Here is a 21,948-nt window from a genome sequence, read left to right as displayed (position 1 = left end):
GCCTTGTCGATGCGTTTTACGCGTGGCGTAAAGGAAGGTACGCCCCGCGTGGTGGAGTCTCTGAAGTCTAACTTCTCCGGGTGCCTGATCTACGCCTCGCGTATGAGAAGGAACGCCCCGCGTGGTTGAGCTCCCGAGCTGTCCTTCGTAAGTAGCTTCCTCCACACCTCGCGGGCTGGCTAATACGCTTCGCGTGTTAGAGTTATGCCCCGCGTGGTGCAAGACGTGCTCATCGGTTGGAGGTTAGTTTACATATGTATTTTTATTTTTATTTTACCATTATATTTTCTAGACAAAATATAAACTATATCCTAAAATCAAAACCCAAACATTGTATATACATAAAATAAAATTTATTTTATTTTGGGCCAACACAATCCTATTGACATATTCAATTATATTAATCAATCAATTAATTAAAACACTTTTACTCAATCAATTTAATAAACATGTGATTCATATAACTTGTAGTTATATGACTTTTTAGGTTCACCTTTAAGATATTAGATGCATAATACTAAATGTTAGTAATTATGTTAGAAATGTATTATAAGTGTATTCTATAAAAACTGAACTTGTATTTGTTTATAGTCCTTTAAAGGTCATTGTCATAACCGTGTCTAAAAGTGTCAATCTTTATATCACGTATAGATTATAATATATATTGGGTTTAATTTAATATTTTTAAGTGTAAATTAAAAGTTTAAGATAAGTTTTAAAAGAAATTATAATTAGGAGGACTATATGATAATAATTATATGATAAAATTAATTTAATAGAAATCATCTATCAATGAAATTTTTAGACTTAATTTGTGAAGTGATATATATGGATCCTTAAACTCATGGAAGAGCTTGTAAAGATGTAATCATAACACATAATATTATTTATATAATCTTTCTAATGATAAGATGAGATTATGAAGAAAATATAAAAAATAAATAATAAATGGAGTTAAAGAGTTTACACCACTTGTCATTATAAAGCAAAGACTAATGTTTCCTTTCATACTACAAATGTGACACATATATTAATATAAATGTTTTATACCATTACATATATCTATATAAAATCAATAATTTTTAAATATAAAAGATAGTTATTAGTCATCATATAGTTGTCAATCATACAACTAATTCAAATTACATGTGTCAATTATTAAAGAATAATATACTTAATATGATAATTAAATTTATCTCTATAAAAAGAAAGCTCCATATAGAAATAAGGAGGAAAAAAAAATGAAATTAAGGATACACTAACCTAAAACAAAAAGAGAGAAAAGGAGAGCAAGAGTGGTGATGGTTAAAGGGGCTAAATGATGCCTAGCCTCACGAAATTCCCGGTTGCCGAAAATCGAACCGACCGATCGACTTCAAGACCAAATTTTAATTGTAGCTTCTAGAGACACATAAAATTGATTGAAGGAGATATACGGGGAATTGATGGGGAAGTGGCGTAATCCGGCAGCTGTTAACGGAACAACGACAAATTTTCGGTGACCAACGACGACATTTCGGTAACGAAATTTTATACCTAAATTATTGTTAAAATATTGTAGGTATGGTTTCGAGTAAGTTTGGTTTCGATAGTTTCGTCAAATTTTAATAGATTTATGATTAATAATTTAGCGTCTATCAATTAGTAATAAGAATATAAATTTTAGACTAGTTCTACTTTAATAACGTGAAATTCGGTATTAATAGATTTCTAGTAATGTCACTGTTGGGGGCTAATTTAATTTTTGTATTTTTAGCATAGGTTATAATTTTACTCTATAGTTTTTTTTAAATTCATTTTGCAACAAAATAAAAATCAAATAAAAAATAGAAAATAATATCAAAAGATGATTATAAAAAAGAAAAGAAAAAGAAATAATAAAAATCAGGGGCAAATTTGCACCATTTTTTCAGTAACCCGTCCAGCAACTTCGATGATAAAAACGGACCCCGAAACAGCAAGATATCAGACAGCTATTATTTTTTTCAGAAAGCTCGGGATGTTAGCTTTCCAGAATGTCAAAAACGGAGCTAAAACGAAGCCGGTAGAATTTTTCAAAGAGAAGTAGTGCAGAAAAAACGGGTTTGAACTTATCTTCACATCCCAGGACATATTCAACGGCATTACCTCCATATTTCCAACTCCCCACTTACCCATTTTCTTTCTCTAACTCATGGGAAGGTAGTGGGATCATGTTTGAGAAAAATAAGGGCACTAACATGGGATTTGTTGCTCAAAATCCTATAAATAGAGCTCAAATCCTTCATTCTAATCCCCACTCAAAAATCAATCAACCCCACTCAAAAATCAATCAAACACAGACAATTCAAATTTTTCTCTTAAATTCTCTGCCAAAATCGGCCTCTTTATCAATCCTTAGATTCGTAGAAATCGTTCTTTAGCATCTAATTAGTCTAAACAATGTCTCAATTCCCAGAATTAGTTCTTTAATTTTCATTTCTTAAGCTTTCAATTTTCAGAAACTTCAAATCCAAAATTCTCTTAGTTTAATCAACCAATTCTCAAATCGTTTTTTGCAATCTCTTAGTTAAGTCAGCAAAATCATTACCCAATCCTCGGCTCAAGTTTTCTTAGTCTAAACCAAATTTCGCCATTGTTAAGTTCTTCAAAACTTCAAGCATTTTTCGTGAAACCAAGATCACCGAAACCCCATTTTCGAGTCATTCTTAGTTTACACACCTATTCCAAATCATATTTGGGAACTTTTTATTGATCTCAATCAATTAAAAAGACCCAGAAACAAGCTTTTGAGTTTTTCATCGTTGAAAAATTCATCAAACAACTTTTCTGGTGAGCCGTTTTCCAAATTTTATTTAGAGTTCGTTAGCTGATCATTTTAGCCCAAATTAATTTTAATCTCTTTATTGACATCAATTCTAGAACTCTCAATTTTTATTTCGTAAAAAACGACATCCTATAGACTTCTAAATCGCCCCTAAAGTACCCTCCATGAAACAGAATCAAGCTTTTGGTTTTTTCAACCATCAAACAATTATTCTGTCGCCCAATTTTCAATAATTTATTCCGACTCATTTACTCGATCTTTTTCTGAAATTCCAGCTCTAAACCCTTCCTTCGCACACTAACTTTAAATACTAGCCTTCGTTTCGCTATAATCCGACCTCTACAGCTCCAGAAATTGAGCCCGAAAGTCCCACAAAAGCATCAATTTAGTCCCATTTTGCTGTTGACTTGGTGGTAAATTTCTGCTCAAGTTCCTGAACTCTCCGAATTACTTCAAATTCGCCCAGCACTACCCGGACAACGCAACAGCCCCCGAGCCGATTTTCTGGAGGTCCAATCCTCAATTTCACGCATCCCAACGATATCAAAGAGATCGGTTAATTTTATTTCATCCCGTATATATTTGTTTTTGTGACTTATTTACATTTTTAGCTTTAAAGTTATTATTTCTTTTTAAGTTGTAATTTTCATGCTTTATTATTATTTGTAATTGAAAAATATTTACAAAATCAATAAAAATATAAAAGAAAGTTAAAAAATATATATCTTTGTGTTGTTTTATTGTCTTTATTTTTAGTACTTATCTTAAAAATTGTTTTTCCGACCGACCTGTCAAGTAACGTCGGGGCCCAAGACCGTTGTTTTTATTTTCAGTCCTTGTAACGGTCGTCAATCGCTTTTCGTTTAGAATTCAAGTAATTTAGACGCATTTTATTTGTTTACTTTATTCAATTACCATTTTACCCTTTGAGAACTAGCTTCTCTGGCACGCCCGCATTATTTTTACCATTTTTAATCTCCGCAAACGCGTATCAAGGTTGAAAATTGGGATATTTCGAAAATATCGCCAACAGTCACGAGTCTAACTGAACCTTCGGTCAGAATTAACGATACAAGTTTAGTGTTACAGATTACAATTTCGGTGACGAACATAAATAGTCTAATAGAAATGTTCGGTTTACAATTTAATTTTATATAATAATTAAGTGACGCTAATTTATCGAATTAAAATAAGTTATAAAATTAGAAGGACTAATACCGATATTTGTCAATTAGGGTCGGTATAAAGTTAAATATAAAATTGGTACATGAATTTGAATATAAAATTAGTACGAATAAGACATCTAGTAATTTAACGAGTCTAACCGTATCAATTGTTCCAATTAACTATACCGGTTTAATATTATCCGTAATTGATCCGGTGACAGATAAAAATAAGTCATAAAAGTATTTGATTTAAAACTTTATTTAAGTTTATTTATATAATATTTGAGTGACTTTAATTCTTACGGTTTGGTGAATTATTAAGTTATGATATTTTTATGGATTTTGAAGACTATATATATATATTTGAAATATTTGAATATTTTTAGGGTAAAGTTCAAATAAAACCCATGTGGTTTCACTAATTTTCAGATAAAGGACTGTGGTTTACTTTTTGTCAAAACAAGGATTGAGGTTTCAAACTTGGATTAATGCTATTAAAATCATCTTTAACGATCTGAAAATGAAAATTAAAGTTGTTCAATGTCATATTTTCTATGGAACTGCATTTTCGATTTTCGAAAATCATCTTTTTTGGAACTTTCTCTCTCTAAACATTAACTTTCTCTCTCTTTACCAAACATCATCTAAACAATCTCAAAATAAAAAAGTTGAAGAATTAAAGTTGCTTAAAATATTAGTAGTTCTTAAAATGTGTCATTTTTGAAGTCGTCAAAGGTGATTTTAATAGTATCAATCGAAAAAGTCCTTATTTTGTTAAAGTTAAAAACATCAATCCTCGTTTTGACAAAAAGTAAACCACAGTCCTTTATCTGAAAATTAGTGAAACCACAGGGGTTTTATTTGAACTTTACCCATATTTTTATGATTTATGATTCGATACTTTCGAATTGAGGTCGAGGAAAATGAATTTGACTGTCTTATGCGAATTGTTTTTGGTTTGAGAAAGCTGTTGTGGTTATTGTTGTTATTATTTATGTGATTTGGATTGAAGTCCAAATATGATTTTTATATTGTGATATTTTGAACGATTGATAAAAATGGTTTTGTCCATCTAGGATTACATTGCTCGGGGTAGGGGTTGCAAGTTGTAAGATCATACCTAAGGGCGGTATGACCAGAGTGCACGGCTGGTAGTCCTAACGTTAGGCAAGGCAAGATATGAATGAGATATCTCGATTATTGATATGATTGATGTTATGATAAGCTACATGGGTGGAATTCGAGGATGGACATGTAAATTTTGTATTACGTTTTCAATGCTTGGTGATTTGAAATATAATGTTTTACATTTATTTAATTACGAGTTGGTTTGTTAAAGCGGTTTATTCAATTTGATTCGTTTTGATAAAACGTTGTTCGATTTGATTCGTTTTGATAAAACGTCGTTCGATTTGATGAAACGTTGTTGAATTTGATTCGTTTTGATAAAAGGTTGTTCGATTTGATTCGTTTTGATAAAGCTTTGTTGGATTTGATTTGTTTTGATAAAATGATTTATATATATATTAAATTATATAGTGATAAAGTGAAATATACAATTAAGTTATTAGCGTGTCAATCAACGAATCAATAAGTTAAAATGAGTTAATAAGTTAAGAGAACTACCTATTAGAACTACCTAAAATAGGTAGAACTACGTGACTTTGATTCCCGATTTAAAGATTAAAAAACGTTCGGGATACGTAGGAAGCTTGATAGAATTATCGAGTTCAAGCCTAATAATTAATAAAACTTTAGGTAGTCTAAATGAATTTTTATCTATTAGAAAATAGATTCGTGTTTCAGACCGACAGACGTTCGTTATCCTATTTTCCATTCATATCCGATGCCGATTTGGGCCGGGTGTGACAGTCATGATCTCTAGTCAACATTCTGCGTTATGATGTCTCATTTAAAGAATGAAGTTACTTGAAGTACACTTTTAATTTAACAATTATGAACTATCGATCATAATTTCCATGCACTAAACTCTTTTCGTTAAAAATCATGATCATGACCAGAGCCACAAAATGTCAATCTATAACTATCAAGATACTAAAAAATATTGACAAGTCTATGATAAAAATCAAACTCTTATCAAGGAATCATTCCTTGATACTAATCTCATCATATGAATCTTATTGTCTTGCCTAGAAACTCATAATGATTACCTTAAATGTATCTCTATTTACTTAGAATAATGAATCCTTTATTAACAAAATCTTATTACACTATACAACTAACTGTAACGATTCACTGTCGGATTTTCAGAATTAAGATCTTAGTGCAAAGCATGAACAAACTGCAATTACTAGTGCAATAACAACTATGTTTCCTCAAGTCAAATGACTATAAACACTGTTATGACCTAGATAATAATTATGTTGACTATGAGTAAATCTTTATGCAATTATTATCTAATGTTACAGTTTGAACCATTCAACTCTTTAAACATCCACATGTTTATCCTAATATAAGTATATAAAACAGAATGAGATTATCGATAAGAGGCGGAATTGACAACGAACCATCAATAAACGCAATCTTGTCTTTGTGTGCAAAACTCACTGAAATTATTTGGTCTATGAGTGATAATTCTCTTTGTCTAAAAACTAAGTTACCATAACCAGGAATGGATTCTCACCTGGAAGAAAAAATCCAGATTAATCGAGGAAGAAGAAAGAATTTGCATTGAGCTCTACAGTACAATAACAAATCTCGAGAAATTGATTGAAAACTCAAGGAACAACTAGGAAGGAAAACGAAAACAAAATTTGATAATTCTTAGGTCCCGTTTATTTGCCGAAAAATATTGTGTTTTGGAAAATTTTAGGTAAAAAAAACTGCTTTGTTGGAAAATAAATATTTTTCAGTGTTTGTTGACAATACCTGTTTGTTGACAATACCGGAAAATAGGAAGAAGTGGCGGGTTGGTATTATTTTCAAAATGATAAGAAGAAATGAAGTATATGGTTCCAAAAGGTTTAGGAAAATGTTTTAATTTTTTCAGAAAAGTAAAATATTTTCCTCACTTTCTCTATATATTTTCGAGGCTTAATACATCATTTGTCCCCTGAACTTGCGTAAAATGTAATCAATTGATCACTCGGTCGCAAAAAAATAACTTAAATATGGAAGATGTATTGTACGAGTCTTAAAAAAAATAAAACGACCAAAATCGGAGTATGCGGTTCTAATATTAGAGAAGACAAGTTATATAGTTGAGCAAGTAATAACTTCATTTTTAATTTATTTTTTTTAATTATGTAATAACATTCTAAGATGCGTGAAATACATCTTCCGCATTTAACTTACTTTTTTTGCGACCGAGTGACCAATTGATTACATTTTACGCAAGTTCAGGGGGCTAACAGAATATTTTATATAAGTTCAGGGGGCTATCAGATATTTTGAAAGTTCAGAGGTCAATCAAGCTTTTTGGACAAGTTCAGAGGGCAAATGATATATTAAGCCTATTTTCGAATTGATTAACTTAAAATTTTCCATTAACTTATTTTCTGAACAAATAAATACCGATATTCGACAAACAAATGCGGCCTGAGTACTTTCAACATGTAACTATCTTCTTCTTTTTTGATAATAATGTCATATATCATTCCATTAACTTATAAAAGTACAATAAAGAGGAATAAAACCTCCTACTCATAGAAGCTACAACCAGTACAAGATCCACAAAGAGAAGAAATTAGGCTATAAAGAGCAATAAAAAAGACTACAAAGAGTAATAAAAATAATAAAAGATACAAATACAACAAACATAGAAATCATATCATTCTCGTAAGTTGAATCATGTTGAGAAACCGTCGTAATCAATGCTTCATCACTTAGGCTCTTCTGGATATTCGGATCTCAGTCCTTTCTGTTTTTGCAACCACGTAGATCTATAGATCTACGGACAAGATGAACATTTTCCGCTTTTACTAAGATCGAAAAAAGAATAAAAAGAAGAAGCATAGCTAATATGGGTAAATCTGACGGAAAAAGAAGTTTAAGAAGGTATAAACTATCCCTTACATTAAAACAAGGGAAAAGTTCAAATAAAACCCTTGTGGTTTCACTAATTTTTAGATAAAGGACTGTGGTTTACTTTTTGTCAAAACGAGGACTGAGGTTTCACACTTTTAATAATGCTATTAAAACTATCTTTAACGATCTGAAAATGAAAATTTTCAAGAATTAAAGTTGTTCAATGTCATATTTTCTATGGAACTACATTTTCGATTTTAGAAAATCATCTTTTTTGAAACTTTCTCTCTCTAAACATTAACTTTCTCTCTTTTTACCAAACATCATCTAAATAATCTCGAAATAAAAAAGTTGAAGAATTAAAGTTGCTTAGAATATTAGTAGTTCTTAAAATATGTCATTTTTGAAGTTGTTAAGGGTGATTTTAATAGTATCAATCGAAAAAATCCTTATTTTGCTAAAGTTGAAAACCTCAGTCCTCGTTTTGACAAAAAGTAAACCACAGTCCTTTATCTGAAAATTAGTGAAACCACATGAGTTTTATTTGAACTTTACCCTTAAAAGAATGTGTTTTATGTGTGATAAACAAAACGATGTGTTTTGTTTAATCCTAATCTTATTAAACTTTTTCCCCAAGTGATTATTATGTCAAAAACCAAATAAATATTACATTTCCCTAATCAAAAATTAATTTTATTTAAACCATAAACAAAATTAGCACTATAATATGACTAATTATAATTGAAAATGTCTTTAAAGGTATACCAAAAAATTCTCCTCCCTTTATGTTTAGCCACAAAACATAAAAGAAAAAAAATGAAAATAATCTAATCTAATCTAATCTAATCAAAATTATTACAAAGATAATTAATTAGTTTCTAACCCAACTTTGTTACTCTCTTATTTTCTTTCTTCTCCTTAGCTATATTAATTAAAACTTTAATCTCTCATAGCTTTAGAGATTTTCTCATTCTATGCCCCTTTTTAATCTGTTTTTGTACCTAATTATTTGCAAAAAAAATATTCTAATTTATGTATAAACCAAAACAGAAAAATAAAAATAGGCAAAAATGAATGGGAAAGCCTCTGTCTCTAAGGAACTCAATGCCAGACACATCAAGGTTTTGCCTCTATTTTCTTCCTCTTTTTCTTTTAATTTATGTAAATTGATATCGGAGTATAAAAATAAATTTTGTGGTTTAGTCGGGTTGCAAAGATGATTGTCGTGGTTTAAAAGTTTGTAATAGGGGTTATGTGTTTTGTGAAATTTGCAGTTAAAGGATATGTATTGTGAGTCAGTTTTTCGGTAAAATGATAATTGCGATTTAGTTAATTTGTATAAGTTAGATCTTGTATTTTGGGTAGTTTGTAAAGTCAATCTTTTTAATTGTCTTAATTTGCTCTTTTTTGGAGTGAATAGTCACGATATCAATTGTTTTTACGGATGACTGAGTTTGTAAACTGCACAAAGCAGAAGATTTTTATTTGCAAATTTTTAAACCACATGTACTGTTTTTGCAAATTGTCCAAACCATATCAAGGTTGACCTTTACTTTCTTCCTCCTTTTCTTATAATTTAGGTAAATTGATATCAGAGTATAAAAATAAATCTTGTTGTTTGGCTGGTTGTAAAAAGAGTTCTCGTGGTTTAAAAGTTTGTGGATAGGGGTTATGTGAAATTTGCGGTTAAAGAATATATGAGTTCATTTTTCGGTCAAATAATACTTGTGCTTTAGTTAATTTGTAAAGTCAGATTTTGTATTGTGAGTAACTTGTAAAGTCGGTCTTTTTAATTGTTCCAAATCGCCCCCTTTTGGGTAATAATCACGGCATCAAAAAATTTACAGAATGACTGAGTTTGTAAATTGCACAAAGCACAAGATTTTTATTTGCAAATTTTTAAACCACATGTACTGTCTTTACAAATTGTTCAAACCACATTAAAGTTGGCCTACTTTCTTAGTTATTTTTGTTACAATTTAGCATAAATTCTTAATAGAGAAAATTACAAAATAAATCACGTGGTTGGACCGATTTGCAAAGACTGTTTTTGTGATTTAAAAGTTCGTAAACATGATCTCATGCTTTATGAAACTGCAATTAAAGGATATGTGAGTCAATTTTTTAGTCAAACAATACTTGTGATTTAGTTAATTTGTAAAGTCATATATTGTTTTTTTGATAGTTTGCAAAGTCAGTCTTTTTATTTATTTCAAATCACTCCTTTTTGGAGTAAAGTCACGATATCAATTTTTTTACGGAATGATTGAATTTGTAAATTGCACAAAAATACGAATTTTTTTGTTTATAATATTTTAAACCACATATGTTGTTTTCAAACCACATCAAGGGTGGCCGTTACTTTCTTAGTCATTTTTCTTATAATTTAGCATAAATTGATAATAAAGAGAAAAGTACAAACATAAATCATTTGGTTTGATCGATTTGCAAAAACTATTTACTTTAAAAGTTTATAAACAGAGGTCTCGTGCTTTATGAGATTACAATTAAAGGATATGTAAGTCCATTTTTTGCTCAAACATTTAGTTAATTGTAAAGTCAGATCTAGTATTTTGTCAAAAAAAATTATAGAATGTCTGAGTTCGTAAATTACACAAATCACACAACCTATATTTACAAATTTTTAAACCACAAATACTGTTTTTGCAAATCGTCCAAACCGGATCAAGGTTGGCTTTACTTTATTAGTCCTTTCTTTTATAATTTAGCATAAATTGATAATAGATAAAAGTATAAAACAAATCATGTGGTTTGGACAGTTTTCGTGATTTAAAAGTTTGCAAATAAAAATCTTATCATTTATAAAATTTACAGTTAAAGGATCTACGAGTTCATTTTTCGGTCAAACAATATTTATGGTTAAGTTAATTTGTTAAGATAAATCTTGTATTTTGGGTAATTTGGAAAGTTTATCTTTTTACTTACTCAAAATCACTTTCTTTTGATGTAAATAGTGGACATCAATTTTTATAAACTGAACAAAGCATATAATCCCTGTTTAATTCATATAAATTGTCTTTTACAAATGGACCAAATTATATGATTTATTGTTTATATTTTTTTCTCAATTAAATAAATAAATATATATAATTATGAAAATAGTGTTTTGATGTGATAATGACTTGTCATTGCTGTTAAAGACATTAGGGATTGAATAATGACAGTCAAACTATATGATTTACTTTTTACTTTTTTCTCAATAATAATAATATATATATATATATATATATATATATATTAAATTATGATTTTTTTAAGTTATTAGATTAAATTAAATTAAATTATGAATTATTGATGTGATAATGACTTGTCATTGTTGTTAATATTTATTCAAAATATTAATTTTTGTCCTCTAATTTATTATTTGATAATATTTATTTACTGATTTATTAAAATTAGTTTTATTATTCACATTGGTTAAAATTTTAACAATTTTAATAGATTAATAAAAAAATATTACTAAATAATAAGTTATGACGCTAAAATGTTAACGACAAATATCATCAAATAATAAGTCAGTAGATAAAATAATATTTTAAATGAATTAAATACACTGGTCACTGAACTTACATAGTTATCTCAAAATGGTCACTCAATTTCAATTTGTCTTAATAAAATCACTCAACTTTGAGTTTTATCTCAATTAAGTCACTATAACGATTTCAGTGATTAAAAACCATCATAATGATGACACAAGTGATACGTCAATATGAGGCAACTCATATTTCTAACCGAAATGATACATGCCATCGACATATGCGCCACCTGGCTATCACGCGTCGATTATTTTAATGAAAAAAAACCAGACATATGGCTGTCACATTTCATTTCGGTCAGAGATTTGAGTTAACTTATATTGATGTGTCACCCATGTCATTATTTCGATGCGTTTTAACCGCTAAAATCGACGGAGTGACCTAATTGAGACAAAAATCAAAGTTGAGTGATTTTATTGAGACAAATTGAAGTTGAGTGACCATTTTGAGACAACCATATAAGTTCGGTAACCAATGATGCATTTAACCCTATTTTAAATAGATAATATTATTTTGATCGATCGAATCTATATTTGAATTTTTTTTATGATGGTCTTAGATCAAATCATCCTGGGGTATTAAGGTGCTGACATGTTAATATTATTTATTATTGATATGTCATTTTAAATCTGAAATTTTATATTTAAACTAGACATGTTCATATATTTGAGTATTTGTTTGATTCAATCCTATCCTTTTGAACCGAGTTTGGACAAGAAAAATCAAAAGGGAAATTTATATATAAATTCACTTTTAAAAAACTATCTACAATTATCTTAAGTAATGATTTTAAATTATGTCAAACTAGTAAAATTAGTACTTTTAATATATTTTAAGGATTAGAATTTATAAATTAAAATTCTAGAATATATTTTCTATGGTTTATGATTTATGAATTTGGATCTAGAAACTAGAAATTTTAAATTATGGTATAAAATCATAATATATAGAAAATAAAGATATATTAAGAATTAAGTTTGATGATATGACCTAGTTGTAATTTTATACTTAATTATGATATTAATGTATTTGACCCAAAATTAAACTTAGGTAAGATCCAATCCGGCTTAGGCATGTTAAAATCCATCTATTTTTTTAGACGAATTTAGAATTTATAAAAATAACTTGTACCGGCTTGATCCAACCAATTAATATTTTTTTTTGGTAGGGATCCAATCAATTAATATTAATTAGTAAATTTATATATTTATATATTAAATATTTATTTTTAAGTGTAAATTTTATATTTTATTATTAAAACCCATATCATCTTTTTTAAGTGGGCTTATATAATTGAGCTCGAAATTTATTTTAAAGCTCGAGCCCAATCCGATCCAAACCCGCTTAAATTAAAAGCGGACTTGGCTAGACTGGACTTAGGAAGAACGTTTTTAGACAAAAGTCTGTTGGGTCCAACCCATCCCGGTCCATAAACATATCTAATAAATGGGTCAAAATACATAAAGAGAAATTTACATATAAATTCACATTTGAAAAACTATCTACAATTATATCAAGTCCTAATTTTAATTTATGTCAAACTAATAAAATCATTACTTTTAATCTATTGTAAGAATTAGAGTTTGTAAATTATGGGTCTAGGATATATCGTCTAGAGTTTAACATTTATGAATTGGAGTTTAGAATTTTTAAATTATGGTGTAAAACATACTTTATTTGTTATATATGGAAAATAATGACATATTCAGAATTAAGTTTACTAATCTGATTTAGTCGTAATTTTGTAGTTAATTATGATATTCATGTAACTAACCCATACATAAATATCATAATTAAGTACAAAATTACAACTAAATCATATCATCAAACTTAATTCTTAATATGTCATTATTTTCTATATATTATGATTTTACACCATAATTTAAAAAATATAGACTCCAATTCATAAATCATAAACCCTAAAAAGTATATTCTAAACTTTTAATTTATAAATTCTAATCCTTAAAATATATTAAAAATACTGATTTTACTTGTTTGACATAAAATTATGACTTGACATGGTTGTAAATAGTTTTTAAAAGATGAATTTCTATGTAGTTTTCCCTAAATAATTTATTCTTTAGGTAAACTTTTTAGATTAAATAATTCTTTAACGTTTTTTATTATTAGCATACTGTAGATTTAAAGGCTCATAATTAAAATAATTGTCACCTCACCTTATCATAATAATTGAGGTATAGTATAGTGTTACATAAAGTTTTATGTGGATCTGGTTTTTACAAACTTTATGCCTAATAAAGAATTGATGTCACATTCAAAAAATAAAATAAAAATATATTGAAATCAATTTGTATAAAATAAATTTGTTATGATATAAATTCAAACTTTTAAGTCCCACAAATAAAATAGATCTTGATCCTTAACTTTATTTATTGGGTAATTAATTTATTAGTCCCTATATTTTGACAAAACACACTGTTTACTCCCTGTATTTTTAAAAACACATGATAAAGTCTCTAACCTTTTTCTCGATGAACTGTTTAGTCTCTAATGTTTGTCTCAGTGAACTGTTTCGTCCCTGCCGTTAGACTCTCATGAAAATTTTGTTAGTCAATTTGGATTTGTGTTATTCTTTTCCTTTATTTTCCTTTCCTTTAAACTCTAATGCATCTGAAATCAGCTTTGAGTGTCATTCTTCTTGATTTTCTTCTTAATCGTTCAAATTCGTAAGCATTGGGTCTGTTCTTTTTCTTGTTCTCCATACAAACGACTTCTTTTTCTAAATTGGATTTTCTCTTCTAAAGTTTAAGGGTAAATAGTAAAGGATAATTTAGTCATTTCCGAAGTCATAAACGTTAAAAAATCTAACAAACAGACAGAAGGACTAAACAGTTCACTGAGAAAAAGGTTAATGACCTTACCATGTGTTTTTGAAAATACAGGGACTAAACAGTGTGTTTTGTCAAAATATAGGGACTAATAAATTAATTACCCTTATTTATTGCAATACAAATTCAAACTTTGTGCATCATTTGTTTCTTTAACTTGACATTAAATAAATATATATATACAAATCAATATTTTTTGTTTATTTATTTTATTTATAGAATTAATTTAATTTCTTTTATATGGTTAAAAATACAGATTTTGGAGGGTCTTCTTAAAAGGCCAGAAAATAAAGAATGTGCAGACTGTACTAACAGGTAGATTTTTTAAAATCATTTTCAAAATTCACCTTGAATATTTACATTTTTTTTATTTTTTTAAATAAATACTTTATTTTATATATATTTATATTACAGGGCACCGAGGTGGGCAAGTGTGAACCTGGGAATATTCATATGTATGCAATGTTCAGGAATTCATCGTAGTCTTGGAGTCCATATTTCACAGGTATATATATTTTAATAATGTTTCTGATTCTTATTTTAATAAATATTAATTAATTGAGAAAAATAACTCTTCCACGTTTAGCATCGAATCGAAAAATCGGATAATATTATAAAAATAAATATAATATATACTCAATTAAGACCAAAAGTATATAGGAAAATTTACATAGAAATTCAGTTTTGAAAAACTATTTACAACTATATCAAATCATAATTTTGAATTATATCAAGCTAACAAAATAATTATTTTTAAAGATTAAAGTTTATAAATTAGAAGTCTAGAATATATTTTGAGGTTTAAACTTTTTAAATTAGGTGTGAAAGCATATTTTATTTAGTATATATAAAAAAATAACATATTGAAAATTAAGTTTAATGATATGATTTAATTGTAATTTTATAGTCAAATATGAGATTCATGTGTATATAGGATAAAATATATGAATATTATAATTAAGTAAAAAATTACAACTAAGTCATATCACCAAACTTAATTCTTAATATGTCATTATTATCTATATATTATGATTTTACACTATAATTTAAAATTTCTAGACTCCAATTCATAAATTATAAACCCTAGAAAATATATTCTAGACTTCTAATTTATAAATTGTAGTCTTTAAAATATATTAAAAATACTGATTTTACTATTTGATATAATCCAAAAATTATGGCTTGACATAATTATAAATAGTTTTTAAAAGATGAATTTTTGTATAATTTTCCCAAGTATATATCCTTAAATAAACTTTTCATTTACAAGCCCAATATTACATTAGCCCAGTAAAGTGGGCCGGCCCATCATGAACTATATCTTGTAACAGAGCCCAATCGTAGAGCTCGAAAAGACATATTTCTAATAAATTTGTTCATGAACTTGTCCGCCTGCGCAGCCCCAAATAGGGAAAATTACACAGAAATTCATCTTTGAAAAACTATTTACAACTATGTCAAATCATAATTTTGGATTATATCAAACTAGTAAAATCAATACTTTTAATATACTTTAAGGATTGGAATTTATAAATTAAAAATCTAGAATATATTTTCTAGGATTTATGATTTATGAATTGGAGTCTAGAATTTTTAAATTATAGTGTAAAATCATAATATATGGAGAATAATGACAAATTAAGATTTAAGTTTTGTGATATGACTTAGTTGTACTTTTGTATTTAATTATGATATTCATGTATTTGACCCATTTAAATATGTACATTTGAAATTTTATTTTAAAAGCACGAGTCCAACCCAGTCTAATCCACAAATTATATTATATATGTTTTTATTACTTGTTAAATATTTTATAGTTATATAAAATTATGTTTCTCTAAACTAATTAACTAAATTTTTAATTTGTTGTATTTTTACCATTCATATTTATAGTCTAATTTTACATTTAACTAATTTTTTAATATAAATATATATTAATTGATCGGACTAGTTAAGCTTGAAAATCAATTTTCTTTCCTTGATCCAACTGGTCTAAACCCGATGTAAATATAATATAGACTTGACTGGATTAGAACATTGGATGTGATAAGTCCATGTTTACACGGCTCAGATCAATAATTTAATATCATGTGACCATTAATTTTATAGTTAATTAACTAATTATATATTTTTAATTAATTAATTACATAAAATTTTGACTCCTAAAATATATACTTTAGATCCTAAAATATAAATTCTAAATTGTAATGTATAATATTGAGAGTAAATTGCACTAGATGTGTGTATGTACCTTGACTATAAAGTCGTATTCTATTTATAGGGGACCCAAGATTAAAACTGGTAGTCGGTGTTAATGTTCACATATGATTTCGACGAGAACACATATTTTAGGTAGTTAGTGATATACTCGAAATGAGATTTTCTAATCCTAGACGTGAGCCAGTGGTCCTGATCCGAGAATGATTCAATCCCCTTCATATATGTCTTAAAAAATATTTATTCATGTTTAGTTTGATCTTAGGATTCCTATTACTCAAAACGTTTCTATTAGTTTAAGATGAGAGCGTATATACTAGTTATTCCTTTTTACTATAGTTTTTTTCTTTTTTTTTTCAAATGCATTGAAAAGATAATTTGTGTATTTTCTACTTGAAAATAGGTACGATCTACCACTCTAGATACTTGGTTACCTGATCAAGTCGCTTTTATGCAATGTAAGAATACTTCACTAATATTAATTCTTTCTTTATTATTTCAATTTCTGCCACAATTTATTATTGAATTAAGGATTAAATAGTCCTTAAAATTGAATTTCATAATCAATTTAGTCCAAATCGAAATTTAGGTATCAACTTAGTTCTCAAATTTGTAAATTTTAACAAATTAACCTAAATATAATCAGTTTTAAAACAAAAAGTTATAAAATTTCGACCAATTTGTCAAAAATTATCAACTTGAAGACCGAGTTGATATCTAAACTTCAATTTGGACTAAATTGATCCCGATTGCCTAGTTGAGGACCATTAACTCTTATTTCATTTATAATTGATGTCGTTTAACTCATCATCTTTGTTAGAAATACATAGGTTCAACATTGCTATAGATATAACACATTTTCAATAATAATTATTACATTTTATTACCAAAGTATGAAGATAAAATAATTGAGTATACACATCCACAAGACAATAGAACAAAAATTAAAATCACCTAAATATATACATTATTCTATAAAAAAATATGGCATACTGAATCGAAAAAATTTAGAATACTCGTAGAGTACAATACTCCTTTCCGAATATAATAAAAAAATATACATATTATTTTATAATTAATAAAGTACGTACTCTGAAAGTATTGTAAATTTTCTCATACCGAAGCACATACAAAATTCTATTTTTATATAAAAAAATAGAAATAGAAATGGTTTCTTTCGATCCCAATAAAAAGTACAAAAAAAGTAGAAAGTTCTCTTGTTTGAAATAAAACTCATACCTCTCTTACAAACTTTTAAAATACATGCATATTCTGAGATTGAAGTAAATCAATAATACTGAAGATAAGACAACCCTATAATTAATGTGAGAGTGAGAGTAAGAGTAAGGGCGGATTTGAAGGATCAAGAGGGGGTTTGAGCACCTATTGGTCGTTGGAAAACTCAATTGAACGTATGTATGAAGTTTTAACTTTTTAGGATAAAGACACTAAAAAAATTTCAATTAACCACCTATAGACATTAAAGTATCATCTCTTAGTGAATCTTGGATATGTCACTAAGTTAGAAGGATCAGAAACCTCAACCGGAAGAGCAATACGCTCTAGCAACTCAAAACATTATAACCAACGTAGGTTAATAAGAGCTCGATCCAACATTCACCAAATACGATAAACATAAATAAAACTACTCTAGATTAAATGACTACTTGTATACCTAGGATCAAACAATTACTCGATACAAAAATTGATATAGAGAAAGGTTGAAAGAAACAATTTAGGAAAGTTTTAATATGAAACTAACAAAGAAATTCAAGTATAAAAAATTTAAAGGAAAAAAAAATCTCTAGAGTCGGTGCGAACCCAATTTCAAATTGAAATCGCATAATAGTTAAACAAGTTCTTATAAACATGAAATAGATGAATTTATACCCCTCTAATCCTAAAGGGTAAACTTACTCAACGTCTCAAACCCAAACTAAACTAAAGACAATATTATAAAAAAAAAATAAGGGTTTAAAAGTCAAATTAAAAGAATAAGAGACAATGGAGGACAAAAAGGTAAAAAGACAAAAGGAAGGACAAGGGAGGCACTAGCGGTCGTGTCCTGTGTTTGGTTGCTTTCTCTCGCGCTTTGTCGCACATGCCCGCGTTTTGATGTTGTTACCCTCCGCCTTCGATCCTCGATTTTTCTCTGCTGATTTTCGATGGTCTTTCTCATCATTCGCAACTAAATGGATATTCTCATCAATACACTCTCTTAAAAAAATTAGCATAAAGCTTCTCCATGGATTATTCTTATGTAACAACAACCACATTCTTTTACCATCTCTATAAGTGAACTTTGACTTTGATCAATCATAAGTTAGATTCTCCCGAATCACCTCACACTTACTTCCTAGAACTAAGCATCAAATTTTAAGTAATTGGTGTCATGGTTTATGTTCCATCTCACTCAAAATTAGCACATTTTTCACAACATAAATGATACGCTCATATTTGGAAACACCACGATTAAAGGAGTTGCAATAAACACTCATATTGTCTCCGTAATCATCTCCATACATAATCACATTAGCATTCATCCTCTTCAAAAACTCAGTAGATTTATAGCCAGGTTTGTTGCATCTAAAACATTTGGTAGGAACTAACATAGAATAAGTATTATAACTTCTACCAACCACGGGAATCCCTTTGCGACATCATCTGTAGGTGTCTTACCACTAGAGATCGGTTAGTGGTAATGCGGCTCTTCACGTTAGTTCCCTTGTCAAATAGCATTGAGTGGTCAATGTTCAAAGGAATAATCTCTTTGTCCATAAGCCTAACATTTTCCTTATGCTTATCATTCAACCTTAACAACTAAATTCCTAGCATCTTGCACTCTTATATCATTTGAGCCCCAAACTTGTTTTAGATATTATGTCGTAACGCTTTCAAATCGTGGCATGTCCTTTGACTCTCCGTCTTTATTAATTGAGCGCTACCAAAAAATCTCAAGAAATATGTCATTTCATGCACATTTCGACTCCTTTGCACACACATTTGATAAGAATTGAAAATATATTACTCATAATTCGGTGGCAAAATCTCTCTTTCAATTTAGCCTCATCCACGATCAAGACCAAGACCAAAAATCAGTTCATTAACCTCTCTTCTATGTTATTCACGTACTTGGTCCCACCAAATTAACGCACCTCCTTTCAATCAGTAGGCTACCAACTTAACTTTACTATGATCAGGTATCTCGATATATTAAAAGAACCGCTCCACTTCTGATAACTAATCAAGAAAACGCTCAATATTTATATCCCACAAGGGTAAAACATAAAATTACCTCAAACGCAAACTAAAATAAAGACAACATTACAAAAAGTAAGGGCTTAAAGTACATTACAAGAAAAGAAAACAATGGGGGAAGAAAGGAAGATATTGGGGAGCACAAGGGGATGTCGAGGTCACGATTGCAGCCTGTTTGTTGCGGGTGTGATAAACAAGTTGGCACGCCTACTACATACGCATTGTAGGGTCGTTGTCTGTGTTTTTAATTGCTCGTGCTTTGCTAATATTTATTGATGCTACTTGCATCTCAAAAATATACAATTATCTAATTGCAGCTTTATATATCAAGACCTTCACGAACTTGACCAAAAAATCGATAGACCCTCCGAACTTTTAGGCTAAAGTTAGAAAGAATCCATAATGTTACATGTCATATCATTGTTACAAGTCAACATACAAAATATATAATGACTCAGTTCGGAGTGGTTACCATTGAGGTAGAAAGTCTGAGCAAGCGGCTCTAAGGAATGACGATTCTATCATATAGATATTATCCGCTCTGGCCAAATCCAAAACTTTGGACTTCACGGTTTTAAAACATGTCTATATAAATTGAATACACGTCTTACTAATAAGCTTCAGTCACTCTCTCAATTTCTGATGTGGGATTCAGTTCATTCCTAACCCATCACAAGCAATCCTTAGAGCCGTTCCTTGGCCCGGAACCACCCACTATGAATCGGGTCTATACATATACACTTCAATTTCATGATTTTAATGGTTTGGTCATAACTAATTTAATTTATTTTGAGCAGCAATGGGCAATGAGAAGTCAAATTCATACTGGGAAGCAACATTACCCTCAAATGTTGAAAGGAATGGGACCGAGACATTTATACGTGCCAAGTAAAATAATTTCTTTCACTCAACAGCATCACATGGACCCTGATGACCACGTAAATTTAGTCATTCACCGTTAGATCTAGGCGGATTAAATATATGCTTTAGGATATTTTGAATCTCCACCTTAGAATTTTAATCCGCCTAGATCTAACGGTGAATGACCAAATTTACGTGGTCATCAGGGTTCATGTGAACGCAATTGCATTAATTAATTAAAGCAAAAAACATTTTGAAACTCTCATTTTTTTTTTATTTCAACACATTAAGTTTCTGATCATTTATTTTTTGTTTCATTAAACTTTTACTTGTCAAATTAGTTAGTTGTAAACAGTTAATTCAGTTAAAATCTGTTATTCATTTCATCTAGGTTTGAAATTATATTTTTTATAGTTTGAATATAGGTTTTTATAGTTTTCCTATAGTCACATTACACATATCAAAAACTGCTTTCAAACTGTGAAAAATACAAATTTCAAATGCAGATGAAATGAATAACACTATGTTAACCGAGTTTTACCTTCAAAGCTGACTTTTTTGGTTATCACGAGCTTAATGTGAAAAAACAAAAGGTCGGAAGATTAATGTATCTAAATAAAAGTTTAAGGACTTAATGGAAAAAAAAGAAAATGAAGGGTTTTATGATGCTTTTTACCATTAATTAATGAGATAAGTTACTAAAATATGTATAAGGGTTTTAGGGAAGTATCAATTTAGGCTACATGTATAAAATAACACCAATGTAGAATTAACATTTACAAATAGTACTAATTTAGATCTCGGTAATAAAATATGACATGTCATTCATATTACTACGTTAAGTTCTAATTTCTCTCTCTACATATAGTTGACAGACTTAACAAAGTAATATGAATAACGTGTCACGTTCCGTTATTAAGATCTAAATTGATACTATTTTATAAAACGTTAAAATCTATATTGATGCTATTTTGTACGTAGAACCTAAATTGATACTCCCAGAAAAAATTTTAAACTTATTTTGGTACCTTATCCCTTAATATATGGTTTCATATCATTAATGAAAAAAATATATAATATGATTTTATTTTATTTTTAGATACCAAGAAAAGAGATGGGCTTCAAAAATAGAAACACCACCACAACAACAGCAACGAAGTCCAAGTCCAAGTCAAAGTCCAAATCAAAGTCAAAGTCAAAGTCAAATAAATAAAAATACAGTAAAAGAAAAAGATGATATAATTAAT

At 28.6% G+C, this 21,948-nt stretch overlaps 1 protein-coding gene across 1 annotated transcript; it reads left to right on the top strand.

Annotated features, from left to right (window-relative positions):
• Positions 1-9,029: 9,029 nt before the first annotated feature.
• On the top strand, positions 9,030-21,938 carry LOC136235975 (probable ADP-ribosylation factor GTPase-activating protein AGD15). The gene is made up of 7 exons (XM_066026106.1): positions 9,030-9,080; positions 14,622-14,680; positions 14,780-14,870; positions 16,986-17,040; positions 20,638-20,728; positions 21,801-21,851; positions 21,923-21,938. The coding sequence occupies exons 1-7, from the start codon at positions 9,030-9,032 to the stop codon at positions 21,936-21,938; spliced, it is 414 nt and encodes a 137-aa protein (XP_065882178.1).
• Positions 21,939-21,948: the final 10 nt, after the last annotated feature.

The sequence above is a fragment of the Euphorbia lathyris genome, chromosome 7 (genome assembly GCF_963576675.1).
Source record: "Euphorbia lathyris chromosome 7, ddEupLath1.1, whole genome shotgun sequence".
Taxonomy (NCBI): domain Eukaryota; kingdom Viridiplantae; phylum Streptophyta; class Magnoliopsida; order Malpighiales; family Euphorbiaceae; genus Euphorbia; species Euphorbia lathyris.
This window is presented reverse-complemented; position numbering and strand designations above follow the sequence as displayed.